This window comes from Myotis daubentonii, chromosome 5 (genome assembly GCF_963259705.1).
Source record: "Myotis daubentonii chromosome 5, mMyoDau2.1, whole genome shotgun sequence".
In the NCBI taxonomy this organism is placed as follows: Eukaryota; Metazoa; Chordata; class Mammalia; order Chiroptera; family Vespertilionidae; genus Myotis; species Myotis daubentonii.
Genome location: NC_081844.1, coordinates 110,315,664 through 110,342,149, shown reverse-complemented (window position 1 = coordinate 110,342,149; position 26,486 = coordinate 110,315,664). Strand labels below are relative to the sequence as shown.

The 26,486-nt window shown below is 68.1% G+C and overlaps 1 protein-coding gene across 3 annotated transcripts in view; it reads right to left on the bottom strand.

Annotated features, from left to right (window-relative positions):
* Positions 1-26,486, bottom strand: part of CARD11 (caspase recruitment domain family member 11) — a 75,366-nt gene that overhangs the window by 3,635 nt on the left and 45,245 nt on the right. For 2 of the 3 annotated variants that reach the window (XM_059699384.1, XM_059699386.1), the window contains 20 exons: positions 25,542-25,679; positions 23,704-24,029; positions 21,107-21,286; positions 18,566-18,718; positions 18,111-18,236; positions 16,935-17,132; positions 14,289-14,465; positions 13,146-13,197; positions 12,527-12,608; positions 11,460-11,564; positions 10,199-10,251; positions 8,365-8,497; positions 7,775-7,988; positions 7,309-7,435; positions 4,923-5,163; positions 4,300-4,396; positions 3,854-3,949; positions 2,317-2,452; positions 1,160-1,339; positions 40-164 (listed from right to left, as the gene is read on the bottom strand). In XM_059699384.1, coding sequence (XP_059555367.1) covers positions 40-164; positions 1,160-1,339; positions 2,317-2,452; positions 3,854-3,949; positions 4,300-4,396; positions 4,923-5,163; positions 7,309-7,435; positions 7,775-7,988; positions 8,365-8,497; positions 10,199-10,251; positions 11,460-11,564; positions 12,527-12,608; positions 13,146-13,197; positions 14,289-14,465; positions 16,935-17,132; positions 18,111-18,236; positions 18,566-18,718; positions 21,107-21,286; positions 23,704-24,029; positions 25,542-25,679 — 2,939 coding nt within the window. Of the gene's footprint in view, positions 1-39; positions 165-1,159; positions 1,340-2,316; positions 2,453-3,853; positions 3,950-4,299; positions 4,397-4,922; positions 5,164-7,308; positions 7,436-7,774; positions 7,989-8,364; positions 8,498-10,198; positions 10,252-11,459; positions 11,565-12,525; positions 12,609-13,145; positions 13,198-14,288; positions 14,466-16,934; positions 17,133-18,110; positions 18,237-18,565; positions 18,719-21,106; positions 21,287-23,703; positions 24,030-25,541; positions 25,680-26,486 lie in introns of all 3 variants that reach the window. The other variant, XM_059699385.1, reaches the window with a different exon arrangement.

Sequence of the window (26,486 nt, the reverse complement as noted above, 5' to 3'; positions counted from 1 at the left end):
CGGGCAGGGGCCACGCCGCCCGGCCTCCCCCCGCCTCACCTTGGCCGCCACAGCCTCGATGTTGGCGGGGACGATGCACTCGAAGGTGTTGGGGTTCTTCTCTCGGGAGTAGATGATGGTCTCCGACCTCTGCTTTCTGAGGAACTCGTCTCTCGTAACAACATCTGCGGAGACAGGCCCAGTCCTGAGGGAGGCTCGAGGCGGCGCTGGGCCGACGTCCTGTCCCCTCTGCCTTCCCATCGGGGCTGGACACAGCTGCAGGCCCGGGCCCACTCCTGGCCGCGTGTACATAACCCGCCTCCCACCGCCGGAGGCTCCCGAGGGCTCGGCTGCGACTCCTCCGGCAGCGCCAGCACAGCTGTGAGTGAGCACTCGCTCTGCTTCCCAGCGGTAAGTTTCACCGGACAAAGCAGCTCATGATGATCACGGGTGCCTGTCATGAGGGACTTCCTCCTCCACTCACCCATCCACCCACCCATCTACCCATCCACTCAACTATCTGCTCATCAATCCATCTACCCACCAACCCACCCATCATCCATCAATCCACCCACCTATAAATCCACTTACCAACCCATCCATCACCCATCCACCCACCAACCCACCCATCATCCATCAATCCATCCACCTATCAATCCACCCACCAATCCACCCATCATCCATCTATCCATCCATCTGCTTACCAATCCATTCATCTATCTACCACCCACCCATCCATCAAGTCATCTACCCATCCATTCATCCATCTACTCACCCATCCTTTTACCCATCCATCCATCCATCTATCCATCTATCCATCCACATATCAACCCACCTGTCCATCCATCCATCTGTCCACCCACCACCCATCATTGTCTCCCTGCCACATGAGGATGCAGAAGTCCCCAGTGATGGGGTGGCTTGTCTCCCACATAAGGGCCCAGACTGGGGACCCCTGGCTGACCCTGAAACCCGTATTCACCCTGCCACCTTCAGTGTAAAGGGGGGAAGGGGAGACCGGCTCCCCTGGCTCTGGGCCCCCGAGTGAGAACTTGGCCAGGCTGGCATGGGCACACAGGCCTCCCGTCCACACCCGGCCACTCCACCGCTCCTCCTGCTTCTCCAGCCGCTGTTGTGATATGACCTGGCGGTGGGGCGGGGGCTCCGGCCGGGGGCTCACCTGGCTTGCACATGGTGAACTCCATGGCGCCCCCCGAGTTGAGCAGCTTCTGCACCAGCGCCTTGGCCAGCATGGTGGGCGTGAAGAGCACGGGCCGGCGGCGCTCGCAGTGGACGGCACGCACCAGGCTGTAGGGGATCAGGCTGAGGTTCTTGCTGAGCTCGCTCTCGGGGTCCAGCTCTGGGAGGGACAGAGAAGGGCTGGCTGGGGACCCCTGCCGGCCTGGCCTGGGTGGGGGGCACGGAGGCCCTGGGTGCCTTCTGGCCTCACGGATCCTTTCGGGGGAGAATGGACCACGGGGCCCGGGTCTGGCAGACAAGGCCGACGGCAAGCCCACAGGCTCCAGGACGCGCCTGGCCGCCAGGAAGCTGACGGAGTGACCCTGGGCCAGGCCCTGTGCTGCGAGCGGGCATGTGGCCCTGCCTCTGGGCGCTCCATGCCAGGAGGGCTGTGGTGGCAGAAGGCAGACAAGGCGCGAGGAGCAAACACCAACTCTGTCCCTCTGATGGCGCTGAGCGCTGAGGAGGGGCCTGGAGCGGACGGGCAGGGATGCTGCTCCAACGAGGGGCATGGACAGGGAGGGACTGGAGTCAGGCCCGTCTGGGCAGAGGAGGTGGACGCCAGGGAGTCAGGATTGCGGGAGCCCGCAAGGGGCAGGGCTGACGGGGCGCCAGGAGGGGCTCGGCGCCCTTCAGGAGCCCTGGAAGCTGCAGGGGCAGAGGCAGGAGCACACGGCCTCATGCCGCCTTCCCACCCCATGCGGGCCTGGAGGAGCCGCCTTCCGGAAACCAGAGGCTGGGCATGTGCTTTGTCTGACCCAGCAGCCCAGGCCCCGCTCTGGCCACCAGCAGGCCCTGCACAGGGGCCCTTCCCCGACGTGATGAACGGCAGGAGCACGCACGGGGGACAGGAACCAACAGGCAAACCCTTCCCAGCAAACAGCTCCCACCATCACGGCTTCTGGGCACACACCAACCGAGCGGGGCTCGCGGGGATGGGCTTGGCGGGACCCCACCTGGGGGGCTGTGTCCCCCCCCAGCTGAGGCCAGGCAGATGCTCCCTGGGAGGCACCCCGTTTGGAGGGAGAGGCTCCAGCGCCCCTTGCGGGGACCCTGAGCCGCCGGGCCGGGGGAGGGGCCCGCCGGTGGGCGCCGTACCTTCCTGCCTGTCGGCCAGGAGCTTGGTGGCGTCCATGGAGGGCCGGGCCAGGCCCCCGCGCGGGCTCCCGGGCACGATGCGCACGCGCTCATTGCTGTTCATCCTCTTGTACTTGTTCTCCGACCTGCTGACGAACTGGGGGCGGAGGGCGCACACGCTGTCGGCCGGTTCGCGTCTGACCCGCCCCCGTGCTCTCAGCCCGGCTCCGGCAGACCTCTGTCCGGTCCCAGCCTGCCCGGCCCGGCCCCCACTTCCCCTGGGGACACAGGAGGTGCCCGCAGGCCTGCGGTCCTTGTGCGTGGGTGTCATTAGGTAACTAAGTGGACAGGCGCCCACTCTCTCCTGGCCCAGGCTTGGAGCCGGGGGCTCGTCCTGCGGTCCCGCCTGCATCCTGCAGACCATGGGTGCGGCCTCCGCAGGCGGTGGGGCCAGGGGTGCCCGGCCGCTGAAGGCCCAGGCTGGGAGCCCCGCTGGCTGGGAGCCCTGCTGGTGGACAGCTCAGGCCCCATCTCCAGGGGCACTGCTCTCTGCACCCCTGTCTTGCTGTCCTTGGCTCCTCCAGGAGGACCTGCTCCCTCCCAAGTTCAGGGATGAGGTGTGGGGGGCCGAGAGGGCTGTCCCCATGGCGGGCACAGAACCCAGGCTCCCACCATGTCCCCCAGACACTCTGTGTCTCTCCACACCCTCCTCTGCCGGGAGGGGAGTCGGGGAGCTGGGATTTCTGTCTGCTCTGCTGTCAAGCGGCCCCTGGATGTCAGCTTGCTGACACGTGGCAGTAACGTGTGCTCCCGTGTGTCCTGCCCCCAGGATGCCTCAGGCCCAGCAGGGTTCCCTGCTACCTCTGCCAGGGACTTCCTGCTACCTGTCCGCATCCCCTGGGCTTTAGGGTCACACCGTTCACCGCGTCTCTGGGTCCCCCGTGTCCCAACAGCAGGACAGAGCGGTGGAGGGACACGTTAGCGCAGCGCCTACACACGCACCACCTGCAGGCCCAGCTTAGCGCTGATCCCTCAGCTCTGTCACCTGTGACCGCGGGGATGGCCACATGGAACTGCTCACCGTGTGCGTGTGAAACCACTTCTGATTTCACGGGACACCCCCACTAGCCACTCTATGGCCCTTGGATAATGACCCATGGAAAAAAAGTCCCTGTAGAACTAAGTATCAGGGAAGATCATTTGGTCCCGAAGAGCTGAAATAGCTCGGTGGTTAGATGAGATTCGAAGGATCTGCTGGTTCCCGTCGCCCTCGGCTGCGGGCGGCTCAGGGAGAAACGGGTCGCTCAGCCCGAGGGACACACTGACCCGGACACCAGCAACGTGCTTCCCTTTCCTGGGACGCGGCTTCCGGTTTCTGTTACTGTTTAGCAGAGGCTGAGCTTCCAGCCACGAGCTCCCCAACCTCTTAGGAAAGCAGCGTGTTTGCTTTCCGCAGGCGCAGAGCCCGCCGACCGGCCCGCTGCCAGGTCACCTGGACGGGAGGGGACGGGAGGGGCAGGGCCAGCGGCTGAGGAGCAGCGGGCGCCCGAGGCCTCACCTGGAGCAGCTGGCCGAAGAGGAAACTGGCTCTCGAGAGGCGGGGGCTGACCCGGGGGTCACTGGTGGAGAGCGGCTCTTCGGGCTGCAGGGTGTTCTGAAACCAGGTGACCCACCGTCAGCCCCGCGGCGCCCGGCAGGACACACCACCGCCACCGAGACACAGGCGTGTCGCAAGCCCCCTCCGAGCCGACGGGAAAGTGCCAGCCAGGGACCCTCGTCCCAGCATGGGCAGCTCAGACGGCAAGAGAAGCCCGAGGCCCGTTCCCATGGAGACGAGAGCCCTGGCTCAGCATCGCCGTGGCCTCGGGTCACAGGGCGGGCTCCTCCTGGAGGGGTGTCCTGAGAACCAAGTCTCCCCGGGACCCTTCACCCCAGGACTTCTCCGCTCCCGGCTGCGATCCCTCCAAGATGGGAGGAGCCCCAGCGGGCAGGGCGGGGACCTACCCGGAAGGCCCTGAGGGTGTGGTGGGCGCTGTCGGCCTCCTCGCGGCTGCCCCGCTGCATCAGCCGCTGCAGCTTGACCAGGAGCAGCTGCTGGGCTCTGGGGAGGGGACGGGGGGCGGAACCTCAGGGCCGGAGCCGAGGCAGGGCCAGCCCTGGGCAGGGGCCGTGCGTGCCTGAGGGCTGTGAGCTCTGAGCCTGGGGCACCCGGGGGCGGACAGGGAGCCTCGCCTCTGGGCCTGAGTCCTGCCTCCAGGGCCATCATAGTGGCCTCATCTGTAAACGGTTCTACGAAGGCCGCCCCCCAGGCCTGGCCTGGGCCATGGTGCTGGCGTTTACAGGTGCTGTACGGACGCCTGTGCGCCCAGCGGGGCGGTGTGTGTGTGGGGGAGGCTGGTGCTCAGCCCCTGGTGGCCACTGGCTACTGCTGTGCCATTCCAGACCCAGGACCAGCGGACGCGAGCGGGAAGCTGCGGGAGAAGGACCGGGAGGGCGCTCGGGGACTTAGGGAGAGAGCAGCGTCCCCGAGGCAGGACGGCTCCCGGGAGGGGGAACGGCCTCGCTGCCCCACGGCAAGGCGCCCGCATGTCCCCTGGGCTGCGCGGCCGCCCCAGGCCCCGCCTCACCGGCTGTAGCTGGGGATGGTGCCCAGGTCCAGGTCGTGGTCCGTGAACGGGTCGACGCGCGCGCACAACCACTCGTGCCGGTCCTGGTACATGGTGTCGCGCACGTGCACCACGTCGTCGCACCTCAGGGACAGGGAGCAGGCGTCCAGCTGGCCGGAGATGTTCAGGTTCAGCCGGATGTAGAAGGAGTCCCCCGAGGTCACCAGGCCCTCCTCCATGTCCTTCAGCAGCGTCCGGTACCCTGGCAGGAGGCAGGGGACACGCACCGATGAGGCGGGGCCGGGCCTCCCACCGCCGCCGCCTCCCGGGCACATCCCCCTGCCCGGACTCCTCTCCGAGCTGCTGGCACCGAGACGCCGGGCCCCCCAGGGAACCAGCAGCTGTGTCACTTACGGGGCTCCCGGCTCGTCCTGGCGTCCAGGAAGCTCAGAGCTAAATTCTGGGCCAAGTTGCAACACATCTGGGGTCTCTGCTACACCCCCTCGCCTTCCCCACCCTCACTCAGCGCTTGTGTCTCATTACCCCCCACCCCACCCTCCAGTCAACGCACAGCTCGCACAGTAACAGCGTCATCGTGGGACTCAGCCTGACAGATTCCCACAGACGGACACACCCGCAAGCACTACGCAGAGCGCTCGCTCACCCCTCCCGCCAACACCCCTCCTGGGACCCCCCACTGCCGCCTCCACAGGCCAGAGTCCACGCTTCGCACGCGTGCAGCCAACAGCAGGGCCCCCGCCTGCGTCTGTCGCCCAACACCATGCCCGTGAGCGCCATCGACGCTGCGTGCAGCATCTGTGCCCTTCTCACTGCTGTGCATGAGCCCACGTGGCGTGGGTCTCTCCTGCATGCACATGGGTGCTGTCCCAGGCCTCGGCTGCTGTGGACAGCCCTGCGACCAGCATCCTATGCCTCTCTGGTGGACGTGTGGACTCGTGTCTCTTGGACACAGTCACAGGCGTGGGGTCCTCAGGCCCCGGTTATGTGTCTGTTGAGCACACGCTGCCGAGTGGGTTTCTGAAGGGCGAGGACCACGACGGCTGTGGTTAGGCCAGTGGTTCTCAACCTCCTGGCCCTTTAAATACAGTTCCTCATGTTGTGACCCAACCATAAAATGATTTTCGTTGCTACTTCGTAACTGTCATGTTGCTACTGTTAGGAATCGTCATGTAAATATCTGATCTGCAGGATGGTCTTAGGCGACCCCCGTGAAAGGGTCGTTCGACCGCCAAAGGGGTCGCGACCCACAGGTTGAGAACCGCTGGGTTAGACCCACTGACACCATTGCTCGTCAGTGTGACGCTTTCAAATAAATCCCTTTGTAAGGAAGCAGGGCATGAAGCACAGATGCAGCAAATGCCGCAAGGGGTGCCCGTGACATGAACCCCTTTCCAGCCCCAGGTCAGCCCCACGCGCGTGAGCTGCGGGGACACGGTGGGCGCGCACGTGGTCCCCACAGCCAGCCCCGGAGACCGCTCGTCAGATGGCCACACCGCACACGGCCGTCTGAGCCAGCAGGCGTGTGTGCGTGTTCACGGGGAAGTGCGGGCCGCTGGTCAGGCCCCCCCACCTGCCGGGTGGTGTTGATGCCAATCGCTCTGTGAGCTCCCCGCCCGGGTGGAGACCCTATAAGCCGGCCCAGCAGAGGGACATTTCCTCCGCTGAGCTCCAGACCCGGGCTATCCCGCTGCCCACCTCTGGGGGGCCCCGCCAGGCCCTGCCAGGAAGCCTGCAGGAGGCGGCAGGGCGGCGAGAGCGGCTATTTCTGCGCTGATGAAACATTCATGAGCCTGTGGTTAAAAATAAGCTCCAGCTGCAGAGATAATCACTTGGGGAAACACGGAGGTGAGGGCGCGACGCGGCCTGGCACAGGGAAGACGGAGCGCCGCACTCCCGCCCGGGGCCGGACCAGGAAGGGCCGGTGAGGCTGCCGGTGAGGCCTGGCTGTCCTGGACCCGGGGCCACAGCGCAAAGGCCTGGCCCTCCGTGTGGCTGCACGGCCCTGCTCCTGCCAGAGCGGCCACCGCAGAGCCCACGCCAACCCCGGGGCTGGGAACCTGACGGAGGAAGCAGCTCCAGCCCGGCCCGGAGCGGGGGAGCCGGGCCAGGCAGGGCCAGTCCCGGCGCTGGGAGCCCCGGCGGCCTCCGGCCCCTGCTCGTGGCTGGACCTGCAGTGCGCCCCGGAGCCGGTGTGCGCCCACCGTGTGCCAGGCAGGTGCGTGGCGCTCACCTTCATCGCCCTCCTGCTGCCACCCCACACCCGCCCGTCAGAGCCTCCTCCCCCGGCACAGGTGCGCGAGGAGAGGCCGCCGCCCAGGGTCCTGCCCGCCCGGGGTCCTGTGGCCGCGGCCGGCCCAGGGCAGGCGCAGGGCGGCGCGGGCCTCACCTTCCTGGTTGGCCTTGTAGTGCAAGGTGACGGGCCCGCTGCACCGCTGGATGGTCCAGTGCGCCTCCTCCTTTGTGCAGGAGTCGAGGGGCACGCTCTGCCTCTCGCCCTTGATGCAGCCTTCTAGCTGGAGAACAGACCTGTTCCTCCCGGGCCGCTGCAGAGTCCGGGCTGGCGGCTCCCAGGAAGCGAGAGTGTCCCCCCACGCTGCACCCCGCCTCGTCGCCTCGCTCGCCTCCTGTCTACCTCCCTCCCGCACTGGCCCGTGTGCACCCGCATGGGCACAGGCTCCCGAAACACACGTGAGGAGTGGCGGGGGGGAAGGGCTGGAGGGGGGCTCGTAGCGAGGAGGGGACCCTCCCCCTTCCCGCCCCCTCCTGGCCTGGGGCCCGAGCTGAATGCAAGGCGTGGGGGTGGGACCCGGGGACAGCCCCCCAGAGCCCCCTCCCCCGGGCCCCGCCCTCACCAGCAGCAGCTGCAGGCCCTCGTGCAGTCCGGCCTTCTCGGCCAGCGAGCCCGGCTTGACCGAGTGCACGAAGCTGCCGCTCGCGTTGCCGCCGAGCAGGGTGAGCTGGGAGGTGAGGCCGTCGCCGCTCAGCGTGGCGTGCTGCACCGAGGGCTGCACCGCGGGCCCGGGGCCCCGCACCTGCCCCACCGACGTGACCGACGGCCGGAAGGGTCTGGGCGGGAAACGGAACAGGGGGTCGCGCTGGAGCCGGGCGCCTGTCCCCGGACCACGGAGGGCGGGCGCTGCCACCGCAGCCACCTCGAGGGAGAGCTGTGCACAGGGGCGGGAAGCCGAGCTGCTCCGGGCCACGGGCAGTGACCCAGTGACCGCGGCGGGAGACACTGCTGCCCTGAGAGCCAGGTCTCCGCCCACTCCTCCTTGAGGGCGGGGGCCCAGGGCCAGGCTGCGTGGCTGGGGGAGCCCCTCCCCCTGGGCCTGACTGGGGGACTCAGATTCTAGCTTTCAAGGGGCCATGGACGGTCCCCTTCGTGGGGGTCCCACCTGGTGAGTGGCCTCCACCCCAGCGCCCCTTCCCGCAGCCACAGTACCTTTCTAGAGAGAACTTCCTGAACATGAGGTTGACCTGCTCCAGGTCGAAGGCGTCCACGCCCTCGGACTGGTGGGAGGAGGAGGAGGAGTGGATGGAGGGGGGTCCGAAGGAGCACCGCTCGTGGCTGTCATCTGCAAAGGGACGGGCCCTCAGGACCCAGGAGCAGGGGCGGGGCGGAGAGGGTGCCCCGGACTTGCTGGGGGGCCCCGGGCCGCTCCCGGGAGGCTCGGCCGCCGTCCGCAGCTGCTGGTTCTGCTTCTGAATTGGGCTCATTTGGGCACCACCCAAGGTCTCACTACCCTCGACCAGCTCTGGGCCTGGGAGGCTGGGGGCGGGGCTGGGCGGGGCAGGAGGGCAAAGCCTAGACCTTGCAAAGCTGTCCCCCTTCCCTCTCCCCCTCCCCTCCCCACTCGGCAACCGAGTGCCGGGGAAGGCCGCCCGGCAGGGCTCGGCTCTGCAGAGGCTCCGCAGCCCCTGCTCGGGCTGATCACCAGGCTGGTCTGCAAGGGGATTTGTCCGGACGCTGCAGAATCGCTTGGCCCGCTGCCCAGAACTCTCCCGCGTCCCCTTCCCCAACTCCTCCAATTCTCCTCGCTCCCAGCCTCCATTAGGGCTGACCTCTCTTAACACTTGATATAGCTCCTGATGGCTCCCGATTACGGAGCCACTAATCTCTCATTTTATCTGCGGGCGGGCGGCGAGCTGGCCGGAGGAGAGCCATCTCCAGAGGCCAAACCCTCCTGCCCCCTCCGCCCGCAGGCCAGGGGCTCCCGGTGTGGAACTCGGCACCGCCCCCTGGACCACAACCTCTGCCTCGGCAAGGACTCGGGGACCCGCGTGTGAGCCCGTGCACATGGCCCAGGCCCGCGAGGCACGGGGCTCAGCGGGTGCGGCTGAAGCAGGCCGCCAGCCGTCAGGGCGGTGCTGGGGCCGCACACGCTCTCCCCCAGAGACGGAGCCCCTTCCCGGCTCCCTGCAGGGCTCTGCATGGCACAGCGGGCCCGGGCGCCCGCCTAGGAATGCCACGCGCCCTCGCCGGCCCAGCGGCCCCTGCCCCACGCCTCCTTAACTGCCGCCCCACCTCAGCCCCCTCCCCTCCCCTCCTTGTCGTGTTCAGGTTGGTTAACAGCTTAATAAATGGATGCTTAGGCGGCCGCCCTGCCTCCAGGCCACCGTCCACCCACCGCGCCCTCATCTGATTCGGCAAAGTGAGAACAGAAGCACCTGCGCCCGGTCGCTGGGAACCCATCAGACGGGACCAGGTACGCGAGGCAGGCGCGTCCAGGGCGCTGGCTACAGCCGGAGAGCCGTTCCCTCTTAAAGACCCAGGCCGAGCTCTGGCCCGTGCGCAGCAGCCCGTGTCGCCACGGAACAGAGGACAGGCCCGGCCAGGTGGCTCCGTGGTTGAGCTCTGACCTATGGACCAGGAGGTCAAGGGCACATGCCCGGGTTGCAGACTCCATCCCCAGTGTGGGGCGTGCAGGAGGCAGTTGATCCATGATTCTCTCTCATCACTGATGTTTCTCTCTCTCTCTTCCTCTCCATTCCTCTCTGAAATCAATAAAAATATTTAAAAGAAAAAAAACACCCCAAAAACCAAAGGACAGCCCTCGGTGCCTCCAGCCCCGCAGCCCACCAGGACCGAGGCCCCTCTGTGCCCGGGCAGCACCCGGCGCCCTCTCAGAGCCCATCCCCTCGCTCCTGAGGCCCTACTGTGTGCAGGCTCCGTCCGCAGGCCCCGCTGGAGCGCCGGGCGGGAGCCACGTGCCCTGCTCCCGCTCAGTGCCAGGCAGCACGGCACCTGCAAAGGCTCGGAGCCGCCGGGTACCCACCGTCAAGGTCTAAGACGTCGAAGCCGCCGCTGTCGTTGTCCTCGTCCACGGCGCTGCAAGACACAAGGGGGCGGGAGGGCGGTGGGCGTGAGCGTGAGTGTGAGCGCTGGGCTGGGTGTGCGGGGCTCGCGGAGGTGAGCCTCTGGGGCCTGGCTTTCTGAGACGCTGGTTCTGAGAGGGCAGGAGGGATGGAGAGAGGAGGGTCGGTGGGAGAGGGGGCTGTGGCTGAAGGGGGTGGATGCGGCGGGCGCTCTGCTGGGGAGGGGAGAGGTGGGTGGGCGTGGCATTAAGGTGTCAGCCTTCTCCCAGGTCCAGGTTGTTCACACGTGCTCCTTACCACGGAGGATCAAGGCCCATGCCAGGCCCTGGCGGGACCGGAGAAATGGGTCCAGCCCCGCCCGCGACCTGTGCTCTCGGCCCTTCAGGACCCGACAATCTCAGACTTGAGTGTGACACGCCATCTGCGGCTGGCGGGAGATGTGCCGCCCAGGTGTGCCCTGCCATGCCGTCCGGGTGTGCCCCTACGGTGCCGCCCAGGTGTGCCCCTGCCGTGCCGTCCGGGTGTGCTCCTACGGTACCGCCCAGGTGTGCCCCTGCCGTGCCGCCCGGGTGTGTCCCTACAGTGCCGCTCAGGTGTGCCCCTACGGTGCCGCCCGGGTGTGCCCCTATGGTGCCGCCCGGGTGTGCCCCTATGGTGCCGCCCGGGTGTGCCCTGCCGCCGCCCAGGTGTGCCCTGCCGTGCCGCCCAGGTGTGCCCCTATGGTGCTGCCCAGGTGTGCCCTGCCGTGCCGCCCAGGTGTGCCCTGCCGTGCCGCCTGGGTGTGCCCTGCTGTGCCGCCCAGGTGTGCCCTGCCATGCCGCCTGGGTGTGCCCTGCCGCCGCCCAGGTTTGCCCCTACGGTGCCGCCCAGGTGTGCCCCTACGGTGCCGCCCAGGTGTATGAGTGGTTTCCTTTCTGGGACCATGATGGTTTCCAAGAGGCGAGGGAGGGGGAGAGGCAGGAGCCGGGGCCATGCACGGGTGGCTCTGTGGCTCGGGCCCAAACCCTGGAGCCGCGGGCGGAGGACCCTGACTTCGCGCACGGGGGCAAGTGGCGCCGGTTCTGCCATTTGCTCGCTGGCCGGTGGCCCCGGGAGAGCCATGTCCCTCTCCGAGCCCCGCCTCCTCATCTATAAAACAGGTCCCGCGCTGCCCTCCCCGGCGCCCGGGAGGGGAAGGTGGTCAGTGCAGAGGGCACGGCGGGCACCAGGCCCGGCACCCACCTCCGATGGGGCGCGTCCTCCTTGCAGCGCCTCACGATGGAGTCGTTCCCCGGGGGCTCAGCGGTGATGGACATGATACTGGACCGGCTCCGGTGGGGCTGCTTCGGACGCCAGGGGCAGTGTTACGGGCCAGGCAGCCCCGCCCGGGCCCCGCGGGCACCGGGAGCACAGGCACAGCGACCACATTCGCTGGGACGCGGCCCTGCCTCGCTGGGGTGTGGGGCCGGCCAGCGGGTCTCAGAGGGGACCTCGCCCGAGAACCAGCACATCTGTGGGGGGGGCGGGGGCGGGCGGTGGGGGGGCGCAGGCGGGAGGATGGGCTGCAGGCGGGAGTGGCCTTGCACCCCGCACAGGCTGAGTGCTAGGGCCCCAGCTGCGAGGTCGGGGCACCCGCCCTGGACCAGATGAAGACCTGCGGGCCTGGTGTGTGGGGGGCAGTGGGGAGTCCTTTCGAAACCAGGCCTGCTGGCTCCTGGCAAGGGCTGCCTTCTACAAGCGCTGGATCCGCCCCCAGAGCTGCGCTCGGACAGGAGTCACCTGTTAGCGTCTGTTAGCGCATCTCTGCATCTCCATCTCCTCGCCGCCCTCCCCTCTCCGCCACTCCCCTCCCCTGGGCCTGTTCTGGAAGCAGAGCTGACAAGCTTCTCAGGGTGGCCTTGGGGTTAGACTCGCTAATCCCCAGCCCGCTGCTGCCTGGCAGGTGGGGGAGGCAGCTGAGACCCAGGCGGGCTGCCCAGGGGGCTGGAGCTGGGGAGGGGGCCTCTGGGCTGGGGAAGGGGCAACTGGGCCCCCAGCCGGGGTTTCAGGGCTGAGGGGTTGTGGCAGAGTCCCGGCAGCTCGTGCGATTCCCACAGCCCCGGGGGAGGGGGACGGGGGGGGGGGGCGGGGGGCGCCTCCTCCATCTGAGAGTTAAATGGGGAGGAGGCGGCCGGAGGTGGAAACACATCCTGAGGCCCGAAACATCTTCACACACATAAGAGGCCTGGGGTGCAGCCCGGAAGGGGAGCGGGCGCCAGGCCTGCAGGGGAAGCAGGGCCCAGGCGGGGGCAGGAGGGGACATGCTTACCATCTTGGGGAAGGAGCTGGTGATGGGCAGGGACCGGGAGGAGCTGGGGCTGACGTCCATGCCTTCTTCTTCCTGTCCCCTCCCTGTCCTCACCACGGGCAGGAGAGGCCGAGGGGAGAGGGGAGGGACAGGGAGTTGAGAGCCCCTTGGGGGGGAAGGGGGACAGGGGGTGTCCTGTCTGGGGGCTCGGCTCCTCGCTCCCACGGGGCTTGCTCTCTCCTCTCCTGACCCCGTCCCACTGCAGGCTCCTGGGGGAGGGCTGGGCTCATTCCCCAGCAGCCCCTGCCCTGGCCAGGCCCCCAGGGAAGGTACTGTCCCCTGGAGCAGGGAGTCCCTCCCCTCCCCCTCCCTCAGGGGCTGCTGGGCCTTGCGTACGCTTCTCGCCGACAGACAGACAGACAGACAGAAGGATGCACTGGGGCTCTGGGGACCCACAGGGAGGGGTGGTGGACACGACGAGGCTGCTCCTGCCCTCCCGGCACAGTGACCATTAATTACCAGGTGGACACCCCGCCCCGGCCCCGAGGCCAGTCCCAGGTGTCCCCGCAGGGGCGAGCGCCAGGGGGTGCGACAGGGACGCAGAGCAGCGGGGGACAGAGCGGAGGCCGCGCCGCACTAACCTGGAAAGTCGGACGCGCGCTTCAGGCTGATGGGGGACTTGGCTCTCTGCAGCTGAGGAGGCAGAGGACAGGGTCACGCGGGGCCAGACCCGGCGCCGTGACGGAGGGGAGTGCGAGGGGGAGCCCAGCGGCCCCTGCCACGCGGCTGCGACCACAGCAGGCGCACGGCACCCATCTCCGCGGCGACAGCTGCTGGCCAGACGCGCCCCCCCAGGGAGGCCAGGGCTGGGCTCAGAGGACAGAGCTCCGAGGGGCAGAGGATGGGCAGCAGGTGCAGGCGCCGGGCTGCGCAGATCCACATGCCCAGGGCGCGGAGAGGGAGGGCAGGCGTCGGCCGCTGCCGGCCACTCCACCAGTGGGTGCCCTGGATGTGCTGCCCTGGTCCGTGGTGCCGGGGACGGTGGGGACCCGTGGGCATTGTCAGGCCCTCACACGACATCGGCTCCCTCCTTCCCTCCCTCCCTTGCTCCTTCCTCATCCGGAGCCAGCATGCGCCACGGACACGCTAGACACGGAGCCCGGCAGACGGAGGACGGGGAGCCCCGCCCCTGCTGTGCCGGTCACTCCCTCACTCAGGAGGGGGCGGCTGCACTCACACCTACCTGTTGAATTTGGAAATAATGCCTCCTTCTCTCTCTCTCTCTCTCTCTCTCTCTCTCTCTCTCTCTCTCTCTCTCCACTTATTTATTTGTTGAATATTTCTTTATTGATTTCAGAGAGAGGATGGGAGAGTGAGAGTGAGATAGAAACATCAATGATGGGAGAATCATGGATCGGCTGCCTCCTGCACGCCCCCCACTGGGGCCAGAGCCCACAACCCAGGCCTGTGCCCTGACCGGGAATTGAACTGTGACCTCCTGGGTCATAGGTCAATGCTCCCCCCTGAGCCACGCCGGCCGGGCCTCTCCTACTACATTTAGAGGAAACGAGGGGGCTGGCCAACACGCACAGCACACAGCGCCCGTCCGTCCGTCCGTAGGGCTGTGACGGTCGGCCCGTCTGGGGCTTGAGACCCGCAGCAGAAGCACAGCCGCATCCTCGCCGGCTCCCGCCCGCCGCCCGCCTCCCACTCGCCCGCCGCCCGCCGCTCTCTGCCCGCCGCCTGCCGCCCGCCGCTCTCTGCCCGCTGCCGCCCGCAGGCACCTGGATGCCCTTCAGGTTCATCCTGCGCTTGGGCGGGTGGCAGGGCAGGAAGTATCTGCTGTCCTCGGGCGAGTCCTCGGAGGTGGAGGAGTCGTCGGCTTCCTGGCCGTTGGTCCTGGGGCCGGCGTCCCCAAAGCTCTGGGAGATGATGGTCACCGGCAGGTTCCGGGGCAGACTCTGCAGACAGGGGAGCCGGGCGGGGTGGGGCGTGAGTGACAGCCGCCAGGCCACGGAGCCGCTCTGCCCCTGGCGCCGCCACGCCCCGGGCCCGAGCTCAGGACGCCTGCGCTTCTCTCCTGCCTCTGACCCCCCCGACGCCCGTCTACCTGGCGGCCAGGCCATCTTCCAGCTCCACCCCCTCTCTCCTCACCAGTCTCCATCCCGCCTCCCGCCAGCCAGGGCCTGGAGCAGGGACGGGACCCCCAAGCTGGTCCTGCCCCTTTGATCCAAGGTGCACCATCCTCTCCAATTTCCAGCCCCCAGTCTGAGCTATGAATACGAAAAACATTGCCAGGCCCGGCCAGGAAGCTCAGTGGTTAAGCGCTGACCCCTGAACCAGGAGGTCACGGTTCAATTCCTGGTCAGGGCACATGCCTGGGTTGCGGGCTCTATCCCCATGTGGGGTGTGCAGGAGGCAGCCGATCCATAATTCTCTCTCATCATTATGTTTCTCTCTCTCTCTCCTCCTTCCTCCATGAAATCTATGAATATATTTAGAAAAAACAAACAAACAAACAAAAACACATTGCCGAATGACGGAATAAGGACAGAAACAGTGCTGGGTCCTGTCCTCTGTACTGGGCTGAGGGGCGAGGGCATGAGGTCACTTCTGCTGACCCCCAAAGCCATGCCATGCCACCCCCACCGGCTACCCTACGGCCTCCAGAGCCAAAGCTGCCCTACCTCCCTGCACAAACCCCTCCCGGCCCGTGCAAAGCGGACAACGCCCGTCCTTCCACCACCGCCGCCCCCCTCCCCTTGCGGCTCCTCCCACTGTGGCCCCTGCCTGTCCCCACCGCCCAGTCGGCCATCGTGGCCGCCGACAGCATGCCAGGGTGCCACCCCGCCCCCTGGCCTGGCCCGTCTGTCCCGTGGCCCCCTCTTGTCCGTACAGTTGGCCGCTGTCCCTGAGCCCACCTCATGCCCGGCACCAGGCCCTTCCTGAGCGTCTGTGTGAGCACGAGAGGCTCGAGAGCTGAGGGCACCGCGCACTGGCTCCCGGGGGCCACACCAAGGCCCGGGTGGAGGCGCCACAGCCCGCTCCCGGCTCCACGCGCCCTGCTCCGTGTACTGACAGCCTGCGGAAACGCCAGGCTCTGGTCTGCCTCCAGCCAGGGCGTCCTCTATGGGGGGTCGGGGGGTGAGGGGTGGGCATCCCCGTCTCCCAGGCCCCGATAGTGGGGCCCCAGGCAAGCTGCTCGGGGCCTGTCTGGGTCCCTCCTCGGGGAAGGAGGGGAGTGGTGGGGCCTTTCTGCTGGGCAGTCCTGCACGTCAAGCGAGATCACGCACAGAAGGCGTTTTGCACCGTGCCTGCACCCCCGCAGCTGCACCCGCACACCAGCACCCACGCACCTGCACCCGCAGACCTGCACCCACGCAGCTGCACCTGCACACCTGCACCCACGCACCTGCACCCGCAGACCTGCACCCACGCAGCTGCACCCGCGCACCTGCACTCGACCTGCACCCGCAGACCTGCACCCACGCACCTGCACCCGCAGACCTGCACCCACGCAGCTGCACCCGCGCACCTGCACTCGCAGACCTGCACCCATGCACCTGCACCCACGCACCTGCACTCATGCAGCTGCACCCGCGCACCTGCACTCGCAGACCTGCACCCACACAGCTGCACCCGCGCACCTGCACTCGCAGACCTGCACCCATGCACCTGCACCCACGCACCTGCACTCATGCAGCTGCACCCGCGCACCTGCACTCGCAGACCTGCACCCACACAGCTGCACCCACACAGCTGCACCCACGCAGCTGCACCCACACAGCTGCACCCACGCAGCTGCACCCACACAGCTGCACCCACACACCTGCACCCACACAGCTGCACCCACACACTTGCACCCACGTAGCTGCACCCGTGCACCTGCTCCCACGCAGCTGCACCCACGCACCTGCACCCACACCCACGCAGCTGCACCCACGCACCTGCACCCACACACAGGCCCCAAGACCCAGACGGCTTTAATAACATCACCCGCTCGGGCGGCAGCGCCCACTCCCCACCTCACCCTGCCCACTGGGCACTGTAAGGGGAGCAGGGAGCTGAACCCCGTGAGCATCCCCTCGGCGGTGGGACTCCAGTGTGGGCCCCGAGAGGGAGCTGCAGCGACCTGGTGAGGGGCTCGTCTGAGATGCCAGCGGCAAGTGCCAAGCCGGGCTCCACCTCACTTTCCACCTTCAGCACGAAGTGTCCCCTCATCACTGCCCAGCACACGGGAGGCTCAGGCGCGGGCTGTCCGGGGGAGGGAGGGTGCCCCTCTCAGCCCGGCCGGCCCCACCCGCCGCCCGCCGCCCGCCGCCCACCTGGTCCAGGCCGCTGCCCGCCGCCCACCACCCACCTGGTCCCGGCTGCCGCCCGCCGCCCGCCGCCCACCTGGTCCAGGCCGCCGCCCGCCGCCCGCCGCCCACCTGGTCCAGGCCGCCGCCGTCCCGGGACAGGCGCCGCAGCTTGCTCTCCAGGTTGACGATGCAGGCTTCGCGCCGCACCATCTCGATCCGCATCTCGTCGTTCTTCTCCTCCAGCTCGCGGATCTGCTTCCGGTACTTGTCCTTCTCGATCAGGCACTGTGAGTACTGCGTCTGCGCCTCGTCCCGGGAGTGGAAGGCCTGCGGGAGGGACAGGCCCCTGGCTCTCGCCCGTCTGCCCCCGACACGCCTCCCAGCCCAGCGCTGCTCTCTCCGCGGCCCCAGCCCCGGCGGCTCACTCAGCCTCTCCCAGCAGCCCCATCCCGCTGGGCTCGGCCGCGTGGGGCTCGGGCTCGGGGCGCCTCTCCGGGGCCCACTCCCTGGGCCTGAGGCACCTGTCATTCCCACTTTACAGACAAGGGCACCGAGCCTGCCAGGGTGCCCGCGTGCTGGCCACGCGCCTGAGTGACAGGCCTGACCCATCTACTCCGGAGACCAGCACTGAGGGGCCATGCGAGGCCAGCCCGGCCCCACGTGTTCCACTGCCTGTGCGTTCGGAGAGCCTCCGGTTGGAATTCATCTTTGAAATGGAAGTGGGAGAGCCCGGCCGGCTGTGGGTCCTGGCGGGGGGGCGGGGGGGGGGGGCGGGCAGGGCCTGGGCCCAGAGCCCCGAGTCCTTGGCCGTGTCTTCCCTCCCGGGGAGCTCTGAGGACCGTGGTGAAAGGGCACCGACATGGCCAACGCCTCGGGGACACCGGCTGGGGATCTTTTACCCTCATCTGTCACCCGTTTCACCCCACAGTTACCCGGAATTTTCTAAGGGACATAGAGAGCCTTTGTTCTAAACAGCGAATCGGGAACCCCCTCAGCTGAGAGGGGCGGATTGTTCTACTGGAAAAGGCTCTGTGGGCCCTTCCGGCCGCCACCGGGGTGCCCTGGCCCTCGGTGCCCCCCTGGCCCTCAGTGCCCCCCTGGCCCTTGGTGCCCCCCTGGCCCTCGGTGCCCCCCTGGCCCTCATGTCCCCCCCTGGCCCTTGGTGACCCCCTGGCCCTCATGTCCCCGACCCTCAGTGCCCCCCTGGCCCTTGGTGCCCCCCTGACCCTCGTGTCCCCGGCCCGCGGTCCCCCCCAGGCTCTCTGTCCCCCGTGGCCCTGTCCCCCCTTGGGCGGCGTGGCGCACCTGGTCCCGCTCCCGCTCCACCTCCTCCAGCTGCAGCATCACCGTGTTCATGCGGTGCTTGTACATCTCGCAGTCCTTCCCCAGCGTCGAGCACTTCAGCTCCAGGTCTTCCTTCTCCTCCAGGTACTGCGGGGGACAGGCGGGTGGGGGGTCAGCGTGCCGCCAAGCCACCCGCAGGCCAGGCCGCCGCCCCAAGTGGCAGCCACCTGACCGGCAGGGACGGCCACAGTGGGTCAGACAATGAGCTGGGATTTGCTCAGACCTACTGTGTGCCAGGGGATGGAGGGGGGACGTGCAGACCCGGTGCGTGCCCCCCGAGGCCTGCCATCGGGAAGCGAGACGGGACCCCACGGACACAGTAGCGAACAGCTGCAGGGGTGCCGGTGCTGGAGGTGGGGCTGTACCCCGGGGTCAGGGAGAGGGGGGCCGGGCAGCAGGGTGCACCCCCCCCCCACCTTGTCCCGCAGCCCCTCGGCCTGGCGGGCCTCCTCCTGCAGGTTGTAGATCTTGTTGACCAGCTCCTGCCGGTCCTCCAGCGCCTCCTTGCGGTCGTGCTCCAGGATGTCCAGGATGGCCTTGTCCGAGTCCGGCAGGCTGCGCTGCCCGGCCTGGGGGCGGGAGAGAGGGTGGGTGCCGGGCCAGGGAGCCGGGGCGGACACCACAGACACCCGCAGGCCACGCGGAGCCGGGGGCAGAGACGGAGCAGAGAGCGAATCGCCGCCCCTGGGGTCCCTGCGGTTTGTTAGGTGAGACTGTCATCACCGGGCAAGAAGCATAAGCCCTGCTGCCGCCAGCACCCCGAGGCCCCAGCCCTTATCGGAGCCCCAGGAGCTGCTCCCCAACACTTCACAGGTGGCAACAAAGACAGGGCAGGCCTGCTGGTGGGCGCCTCCGCCAATTAGGTGCCATCTGCTTGGGTGACACCGGCTCAGCTCTGCTCCGTGTCAGAGTGCAGGCGCCAGGCAGCCAGTTGGGGGAGGCAGAGGGCTAAGGGGAGGCAGGGGGGTAGGGGAGGCAGGAGAGGCAGGGGAGGCAGGGGAGGCAGAGGGCTAAGGGGAGGCAGGGGGGTAGGGAGAGGCAGGAGAGGCAGGGGAGGCAGGGGAGGCAGAGGGCTAAGGGGAGGCAGGGGGGTAGGGAGAGGCAGGAGAGGCAGGGGAGGCAGGGGAGGTAGAGGGCTAAGGGGAGGCAGGGGGGTAGGGAGAGGCAGGAGAGGCAGGGGAGGCAGGGGAGGCAGAGGGCTAAGGGGAGGCAGGGGGGTAGGGAGAGGCAGGGGGAGGCAGAGGGCTAAGGGGAGGCAGGGGGGTAGGGAGAGGCAGGGGGAGGTAGAGGGCTAAGGGGAGGCAGGGGGGTAGGGAGAGGCAGGAGAGGCAGGGGAGGCAGGGGAGGCAGAGGGCTAAGGGGAGGCAGGGGGGTAGGGAGAGGCAGGGGGAGGCAGAGGGCTAAGGGGAGGCAGGGGGGTAGGGAGAGGCAGGGGGAGGTAGAGGGCTAAGGGGAGGCAGGGGGGTAGGGAGAGGCAGGAGAGGCAGGGGAGGCAGGGGAGGCAGAGGGCTAAGGGGAGGCAGGGGGGTAGGGAGAGGCAGGGGAGGCAGAGGGCTAAGGGGAGGCAGGGGGGTAGGGAGAGGCAGGGGGAGGTAGAGGGCTAAGGGGAGGCAGGGGGGTAGGGAGAGGCAGGAGAGGCAGGGGAGGCAGGGGAGGCAGAGGGCTAAGGGGAGGCAGGGGGGTAGGGAGAGGCAGGGGAGGCAGAGGGCTAAGGGGAGGCAGGGGGGTAGGGAGAGGCAGGGGGAGGTAGAGGGCTAAGGGGAGGCAGGGGGGTAGGGAGAGGCAGGAGAGGCAGGGGAGGCAGGGGAGGCAGAGGGCTAAGGGGAGGCAGGGGGGTAGGGAGAGGCAGGGGAGGCAGAGGGCTAAGGGGAGGCAGGGGGGTAGGGGAGGCAGGAGAGGCAGGGGAGGCAGGGGAGGCAGAGGGCTAAGGGGAGGCAGGGGGGTAGGGAGAGGCAGGGGGAGGCAGAGGGCTAAGGGGAGGCAGGGGGGTAGGGAGAGGCAGGGGGAGGCAGAGGGCTAAGGGGAGGTAGAGGGGTAGGGAGAGGCAGGGGGAGGTAGAGGGCTAAGGGGAGGCAGGGGGGTAGGGAGAGGCAGGGGGAGGCAGAGGGCTAAGGGGAGGTAGGGGGGTAGGGAGAGGCAGGGGGAGGCAGAGGGCTAAGGGGAGGTAGGGGGGCAGGGAGAGGCAGGGAGAGGCAGAGGGCTAAGGGGAGGCAGGGGGGTAGGGAGAGGCAGGGGGAGGCAGAGGGCTAAGGGGAGGTAGGGGGGCAGGGAGAGGCAGGGAGAGGCAGAGGGCTAAGGGGAGGCAGGGGGGTAGGGAGAGGCAGGGGGAGGTAGAGGGCTAAGGGGAGGTAGGGGGGTAGGGAGAGGCAGGGGGAGGTAGAGGGCTAAGGGGAGGCAGGGGGGTAGGGAGAGGCAGGGGGAGGCAGAGGGCTAAGGGGAGGTAGGGGGGTAGGGAGAGGCAGGGGGAGGCAGAGGGCTAAGGGGAGGTAGGGGGGCAGGGAGAGGCAGGGAGAGGCAGGGGAGGCAGGCGGCCTCTTCTCTCCCTTAGGTGTGCGCTGGGCCGTCACTCCGCGGAGACGCCCTCCACCCCCCGTGCTCCGTGCCGACCGGGGCAGGAGGCACGCGGAGTGTTAATAAACACACGGCTGACCGTGGAGGATCTTGCGATTTTTTGGGTTCATCCTCACCTGAGGGTATTGTTTCCGTTGATGTTTTTTAGGGAGTGGAAGTGGGGGGGAGGTGGAGAGAAACATCGATTGGTTGCCTCCCTCACATACCCTGATGGGGGCTGGGGACCGAACCCACGACCCTTTGGGCCCGGGCCGGCGCTCTAACCACGGGGCCACCCGCCACGGTGAGCCTCTCTGGGTCTTTGAGGACCAGCAGGCCCCCGGCTCGGGCCCTGGCCGTGCGGAGCGGGTCCGTTGAAGACGCTTTCCCCGCCTCAGGCCCCCCACCTGGATGATGGACTGCAGCTCCTGGATCTTGGTCTTGAGCATCTCGTTCTCGCGCTCCAGCTCCAGCACCTGCTCCCTCTTGGGCCGGCTCTCGATGTCGTTCTTGAGCTTCAGGGACTGGTTCCGCTCCAGCTTGCACTCCTCCTCCATCTTGTTCAGCCGGTGCTTCAGCTGGTCGATCTGCAGCCGGGCGCCCAGGGGGCGGGGTTGGCAGGGGCCCAGGAGGCAGCGCTCCCAGGTCCCCCTGAAGCGGCCCCACCTGGGCCGCGCCCTCCCTCCTCCTTCCGTGGCGGCCGGGAAGGGCCCACAGAGCCTTTTCCAGTAAAACCAGCCGCCCCTCCCGGCGGAGGGGGTTCCCGATTCGCCGTTTAGAAAATGCCGGGTAACCGTGGGGTGAAACGGGTGACAGATGAGGGTAAAACCGGTGTCCCCGAGGCGTTGGCCATGTCGATGCCCTTTCACCACGGTCCTCAGAGCTCCCCGTGAGCCCAGCTCTGGGCTCACCCTGACTCCCCCCCAGAGCGGCCCTGCTCCCCTAGGCTTTGTCCTCGTGGGTTCACAGCAGGTTTCACTGGGAAGGACAGCGTTCCTGCTGAAAGGTCCCAGGCTCACGGGTCTAGAGGGCCTGCCGGGGGCAGTTCCAACATCTGGTCACGGGGCAGCTGGACACGTGCTGGGCGTCACCGCGGGGTGAGTGTCAGGAACTGGGGCAGAAGACTCTCATACCTGGTGCCCAGGCAAGTCTGCTGCCCCGACCCTGGCCTCGGCAGAGCACCCAACACGGGGGCTCGTGTGCAAGGCTGCAAGGAGGGGAGCCCCAGAGGGAGTGGGGGGGGGGGCGGTCCTGTCAGTTCCAGGCTCACGGAGAGGCGGGCATCACGGAGTCTGGCAGGTGGAGGGCCACGGCTTTAGCTGGGAAAGGCCAGCTCTGCACCCCCGCCCCCTGGCCCGGGTGGGAGGGGGAGAGGCCGCAGGGGAGCAGCCTGGGGCTGAGATGTGCCGAGGGACGCGCGGGCCAGATGGGCCTTTCAGTTCTAGACACGCTTCCTCACTATGGCTACATCTCAGGGAGGGAGAGTTCCAGCAGAGAACCGTGTGAGCCCCGCCCTAGGTTAACGTCCGCGCGCGCCGGGTAACGGGCACAGGGGTCACTCCTGCTTAGGGACCGTGGGAAAAGGCCTGGTCAGCATCCTGTGCTGGGCCGGGTCCCCAGTGGCCCCTGAGCGGGCGTGGCGCACGGAGGGGCGCACGCGGGCCAGCCGCTTGCCCAGCGGCTCAGACATCTGAGGGCCTGGGTGTTACTGCCGTGATTGCCCCTGACAAATGAGGGGACTGAGGCCGAGGGTCAACTAACGGGGAAGCGGGAGCCAGATGTGACTTCCCACCGATGACAGTTGGGGCTCCTGCTCTTCACACACGTCCCACTGCCCGTTACACCTCTGACTCCATCCGCCCGGATTCCAGGGGGCTGTTTACTGATCTGTCCGCTGCAGCTAAATTGCATGTGACCCGACCAGAAATCAGGTTATTTATTCCCGCGTCCCCCACGGTGCTCAGCACATGCCTCACGCGTGGCAGGCGCCTCATAAATATCCCGAGTCTATCTCCACCCGCAGCCGGAGTGATCCATCCTGAAATAAATCAGCCGTCACTCCCAGCTCCCCGGCCTTCAGCGCTCCCCGTCACCTGGGATGAACGGCAACGGTCTCACCACGTCCCCTCCAGCGGGGTCCTGGCCGCCTCCCCCACCCCCCACCTCCTTCCCGGCCACTTGCTCCTGTGGCTCCAGAAACACCACCACGCATGCCCCCTGCTCGGGCCTTGGTCGCTGGGAGCTCCACCCTGAGACTAGCATGGCCGGCCCTCCCTGTCCTCGGCCTCTGCCCGCGTCCCCTCTCACTGGCCTCCTCGACCGTCCCCCAAGACAGCATCCGCCCGCCGGCCCCCTGCTCTGCGCGTTCCTCCTGAACAGCAATGGGCACTGCCAGGCGTCTGTCTGCTGTTCTCTGGTGAGAGTGGCTCCGGGTCAGGGGGTTGGGGCCTGAGTCACGCATCCCTGGGAAAGCGCCCGGTGCGGGGGGCGCTCAGGACTCGAAAGGAATGAACGACTTAAGCAAATGCCCTTCCCTGTCTGCACTCGGGCGCTGAGTCCTTTAATGACAGCATCATGTACTGGCGGCCGCTCACCGAGAGGCGTCCTGGCTCTGGGACTGGGCCCGGCTGACCTTTCTGCGCACAGCGGTGCCGGCAGAGCCTGCGCCCAGGCCCCCATGCCTCCTGCCCCCCCCAGCAGGCGCGGTGCCATCTCCTCGCTGACTCCTGGGGGCCACCATCTAAGCGTGGGCCCTTGCGTCTCCCCACCCCTTGGCCTGGTGCACGTGCGCATAGGGCACCTGGGCCCCCAGCAGGAGGGAAGCCCCACGAGGTCCCTGGGCACGTGTCTGCACCTGCCTGCGCTCCCGAGCGGGACTTCAGCTGCTGGTCTGCGCATGCGCAGGTGGGGCTGGGCCCCGGGCGCCAGGCTGCGGAGGGCGGTGCGCCTGCGCCTGCGCGGTGGGTGGCGGCCCCGCCCCGGCACCTGCCCGCACCGCCCTCACCTCGAGCTGCAGGTCCCGGCTCCGCATCACGGCCATGTTCTTCTCCTCGCTGAGCTGCGCGTAGCGCATGGCCAGGTTGTAGTTGTCGTCCTTGACCTTGACCAGCTCGTCGTTGTAGCCGTCGCGCTCCTCCTTCATCTTGTAGTAGCGCTCCTGGAAGGTTTGCAGCTCCACGTGCGCCAGCATCAGCTGCTTCTTCTCGTCCTCCAGCTGCCGCGCCTTGGCCAGCAGCTCGCAGCGCTGCAGGTCCTTGGCTTTCATCTGCTGCTGCAGCTTGATGACCTCGTTCATGAGGAAGTGCGTGAGGCCCTCGTGGCCCTCCTCCACTGCGGGGCGGAGGGGGGGGTCAGGGCATCCACTCCCCACCATTCACCCTCCTCCACTGCCGGGGCGGGGGGGGGGGGGCGGTCAGGGCATCCACTCCCCACCACCCACCCTCCTCCACTGCCGGGGGGGGGGGCGGTCAGGGTATCCACTCCCCACCACCCACCCTCCTCCACTGCCGGGGCGGCGGGGGGGCGGTCAGGGCATCCACTCCCCACCACTCACCCTCCTCCACTGCCGGGGGGGCGGGGGGGGGGCGGTCAGGGTATCCACTCCCCACCACCCACCCTCCTCCACTGCGGGGGGGGGGGGGTCAGGGCATCCACTCCCCACCACCCACCCTCCTCCACTGCGGGGGGGGAGGTCAGGGCATCCACTCCCCACCATTCACCCTCCTCCACTGCGGGGGGGGGGGGTCAGGGCATCCACTCCCCACCATTCACCCTCCTCCACTGCGGGGGGGGGGGGTCAGGGCATCCACTCCCCACCACCCACCCTCCTCCACTGCGGGGGGGGGGGCGGTCAGGGCCTCCACTCCCCACCATCCACCCTCCTTCCTCCACTGCGGGGGTGGGCGGGGGGGGGTCAGGGCATCCACTCCCCACCACCCACCTGCCCTCCTCCACTGCGGGGGGGGGGGTCAGGGCATCCACGCCCCCATCACCCACCCGCCCTCCTGAGTTCTCACACCCACGGGCCCCAGACTCAAGGGGAGCAAAGCAGCTCATCCCGGTTGAGCTTGGGTCTGGCAGGGAGGCAGACATCAGGAAAGGAGGGACGCAGACATGGCAGACATGGAAGTGCAGCCTGAGGTGTCGGCGAGAGGGCACAGGGCTGTGAGAGTGTGAGGGGCCTCCAGCCTGGGGGGTGGGGGCGGGGCTCCTAGGCTCCTGAACGGGGAGCTGAGAGGTTGAGTGTGGAGGGAAATGCTCGGGCAGATGGGACATGCGGAGGGGGACGGGCACATTTCCGGAGCCGGGGGAGACCAAGTGCCTGGAGCCAGGGAGAGGCAGGGGCGGAGGGAGGCTGGAGTGTCAGCGGGGCTGGGCCACGGTGCCCTGTGGGCCGCAGGAAGGGCTGGTCTCAGACAGAAGCAGCGGGAGGTTTGATGCAGGGAGGTCTGCCGAGGTGGTGAAGGCGAGAGACAGGCAGGGGTGGATGTGGAGAGCTGACGGGATGCAGGGCCGGGAGGAGGCCGGCGCGGGAATGTGTAGGAAGGGACATAAGGCTAGACGGCCAGGGGCTCTGGCTCAGGGATGCTGGCAAGAGAGTAGGTGAGAACCAGACCCAGAGGCGGCGAGCATCTGTCCCGCCTCCGCCATCACCGGGATGTGCCAGGAACACCCCCTCTCGGCTCAAGCTTCCCTTTGCCGCTTTCATCATCGGGCAGAAACCAGGGGCCGCCAGCCCGCAGGTGCTGTCCTAGCGCCACCGGTGCGCTGCTCTGGGACTGTCCCCCCAGTGGACACCCCCCCCCCCCGCACCGCCCGGCGCTCTCCCGCTGAGCCGCTCACCCACGATGGTGGAGAACCTGCGCGTGGGCTCCTTGCCCGTCACCAGCTTGTACAGCTCCGGGTAGTAGAACTCCAGGCTCTCCAGGAACACCACGTAGCCCCGCTGGCCCTTGGTGTGCAGGATGTCCAGCAGCCGGCCTAGGGACAGGGCCCCGTCACCCGGCGCGCAGAGCACAGGTGACCGGACCCAGGTCCCACGTCCAGCCTCATCCCGGACTCCCACCCCTCCGTGAACTCGGAGAAGACAGCGTCGCCACCGCTGTCACTCCCGAGGTGCCTCCCGGGTCCAGGGGGTGGAAATCAGAGCGCCAGGCCCTCAGCGGGGATGCGGTGGCTCTCAGCTCCCTTCCTCTGGGAAACTGGGGGGACCCGGGCACCCGGACACGGCCTCAGGACACCCACAGCTTCCCGTCGACGGGTTACAGTGAGCCACGCTGGCTCGGCTCCCTGACCGGAGGAGGGGGAAGTGCAGTGGCCACTACAGCGTGGAGGGTGTTCTCTGGGCTTCGGAGCAGAAAGCAGATCCTGTGCGGGGAGCTAGGAGTCCCCGGAAGCAGGCCGCTCCCCTCGGGGCTGCCAAGCGCCCGGAAACAGCTTTAACGCCAGAGGGATGTGCCCGCAGGTCTCTGCCCCACTGGTTCCACTTAGTGTTTACATGTCCTGGCCTCCCCTCACTGTTTCATTTCCAGATGTTTCTACCCTGGAGGTCCCCGAGCTCGACGTGTCCCCAGGACGGCAGGACACGCGCATGTCATCTTGTGTGGGCCGCCGGGGTGTGGGCCGCCGGCGTGTGGGCTGCCGGCATGTGGACTGCCAGGGTGTGGGTCGCCGGGGTGTGGACCGCTGGGGTGTGGGCCGCCGGGGTGTGGGCCGCCGGGGTGTGGGCCGCCGGGGTGTGGGCCGCCGGCGTGTGGGCTGCCGGGATGTGGGCCGCCGGGGTGTGGG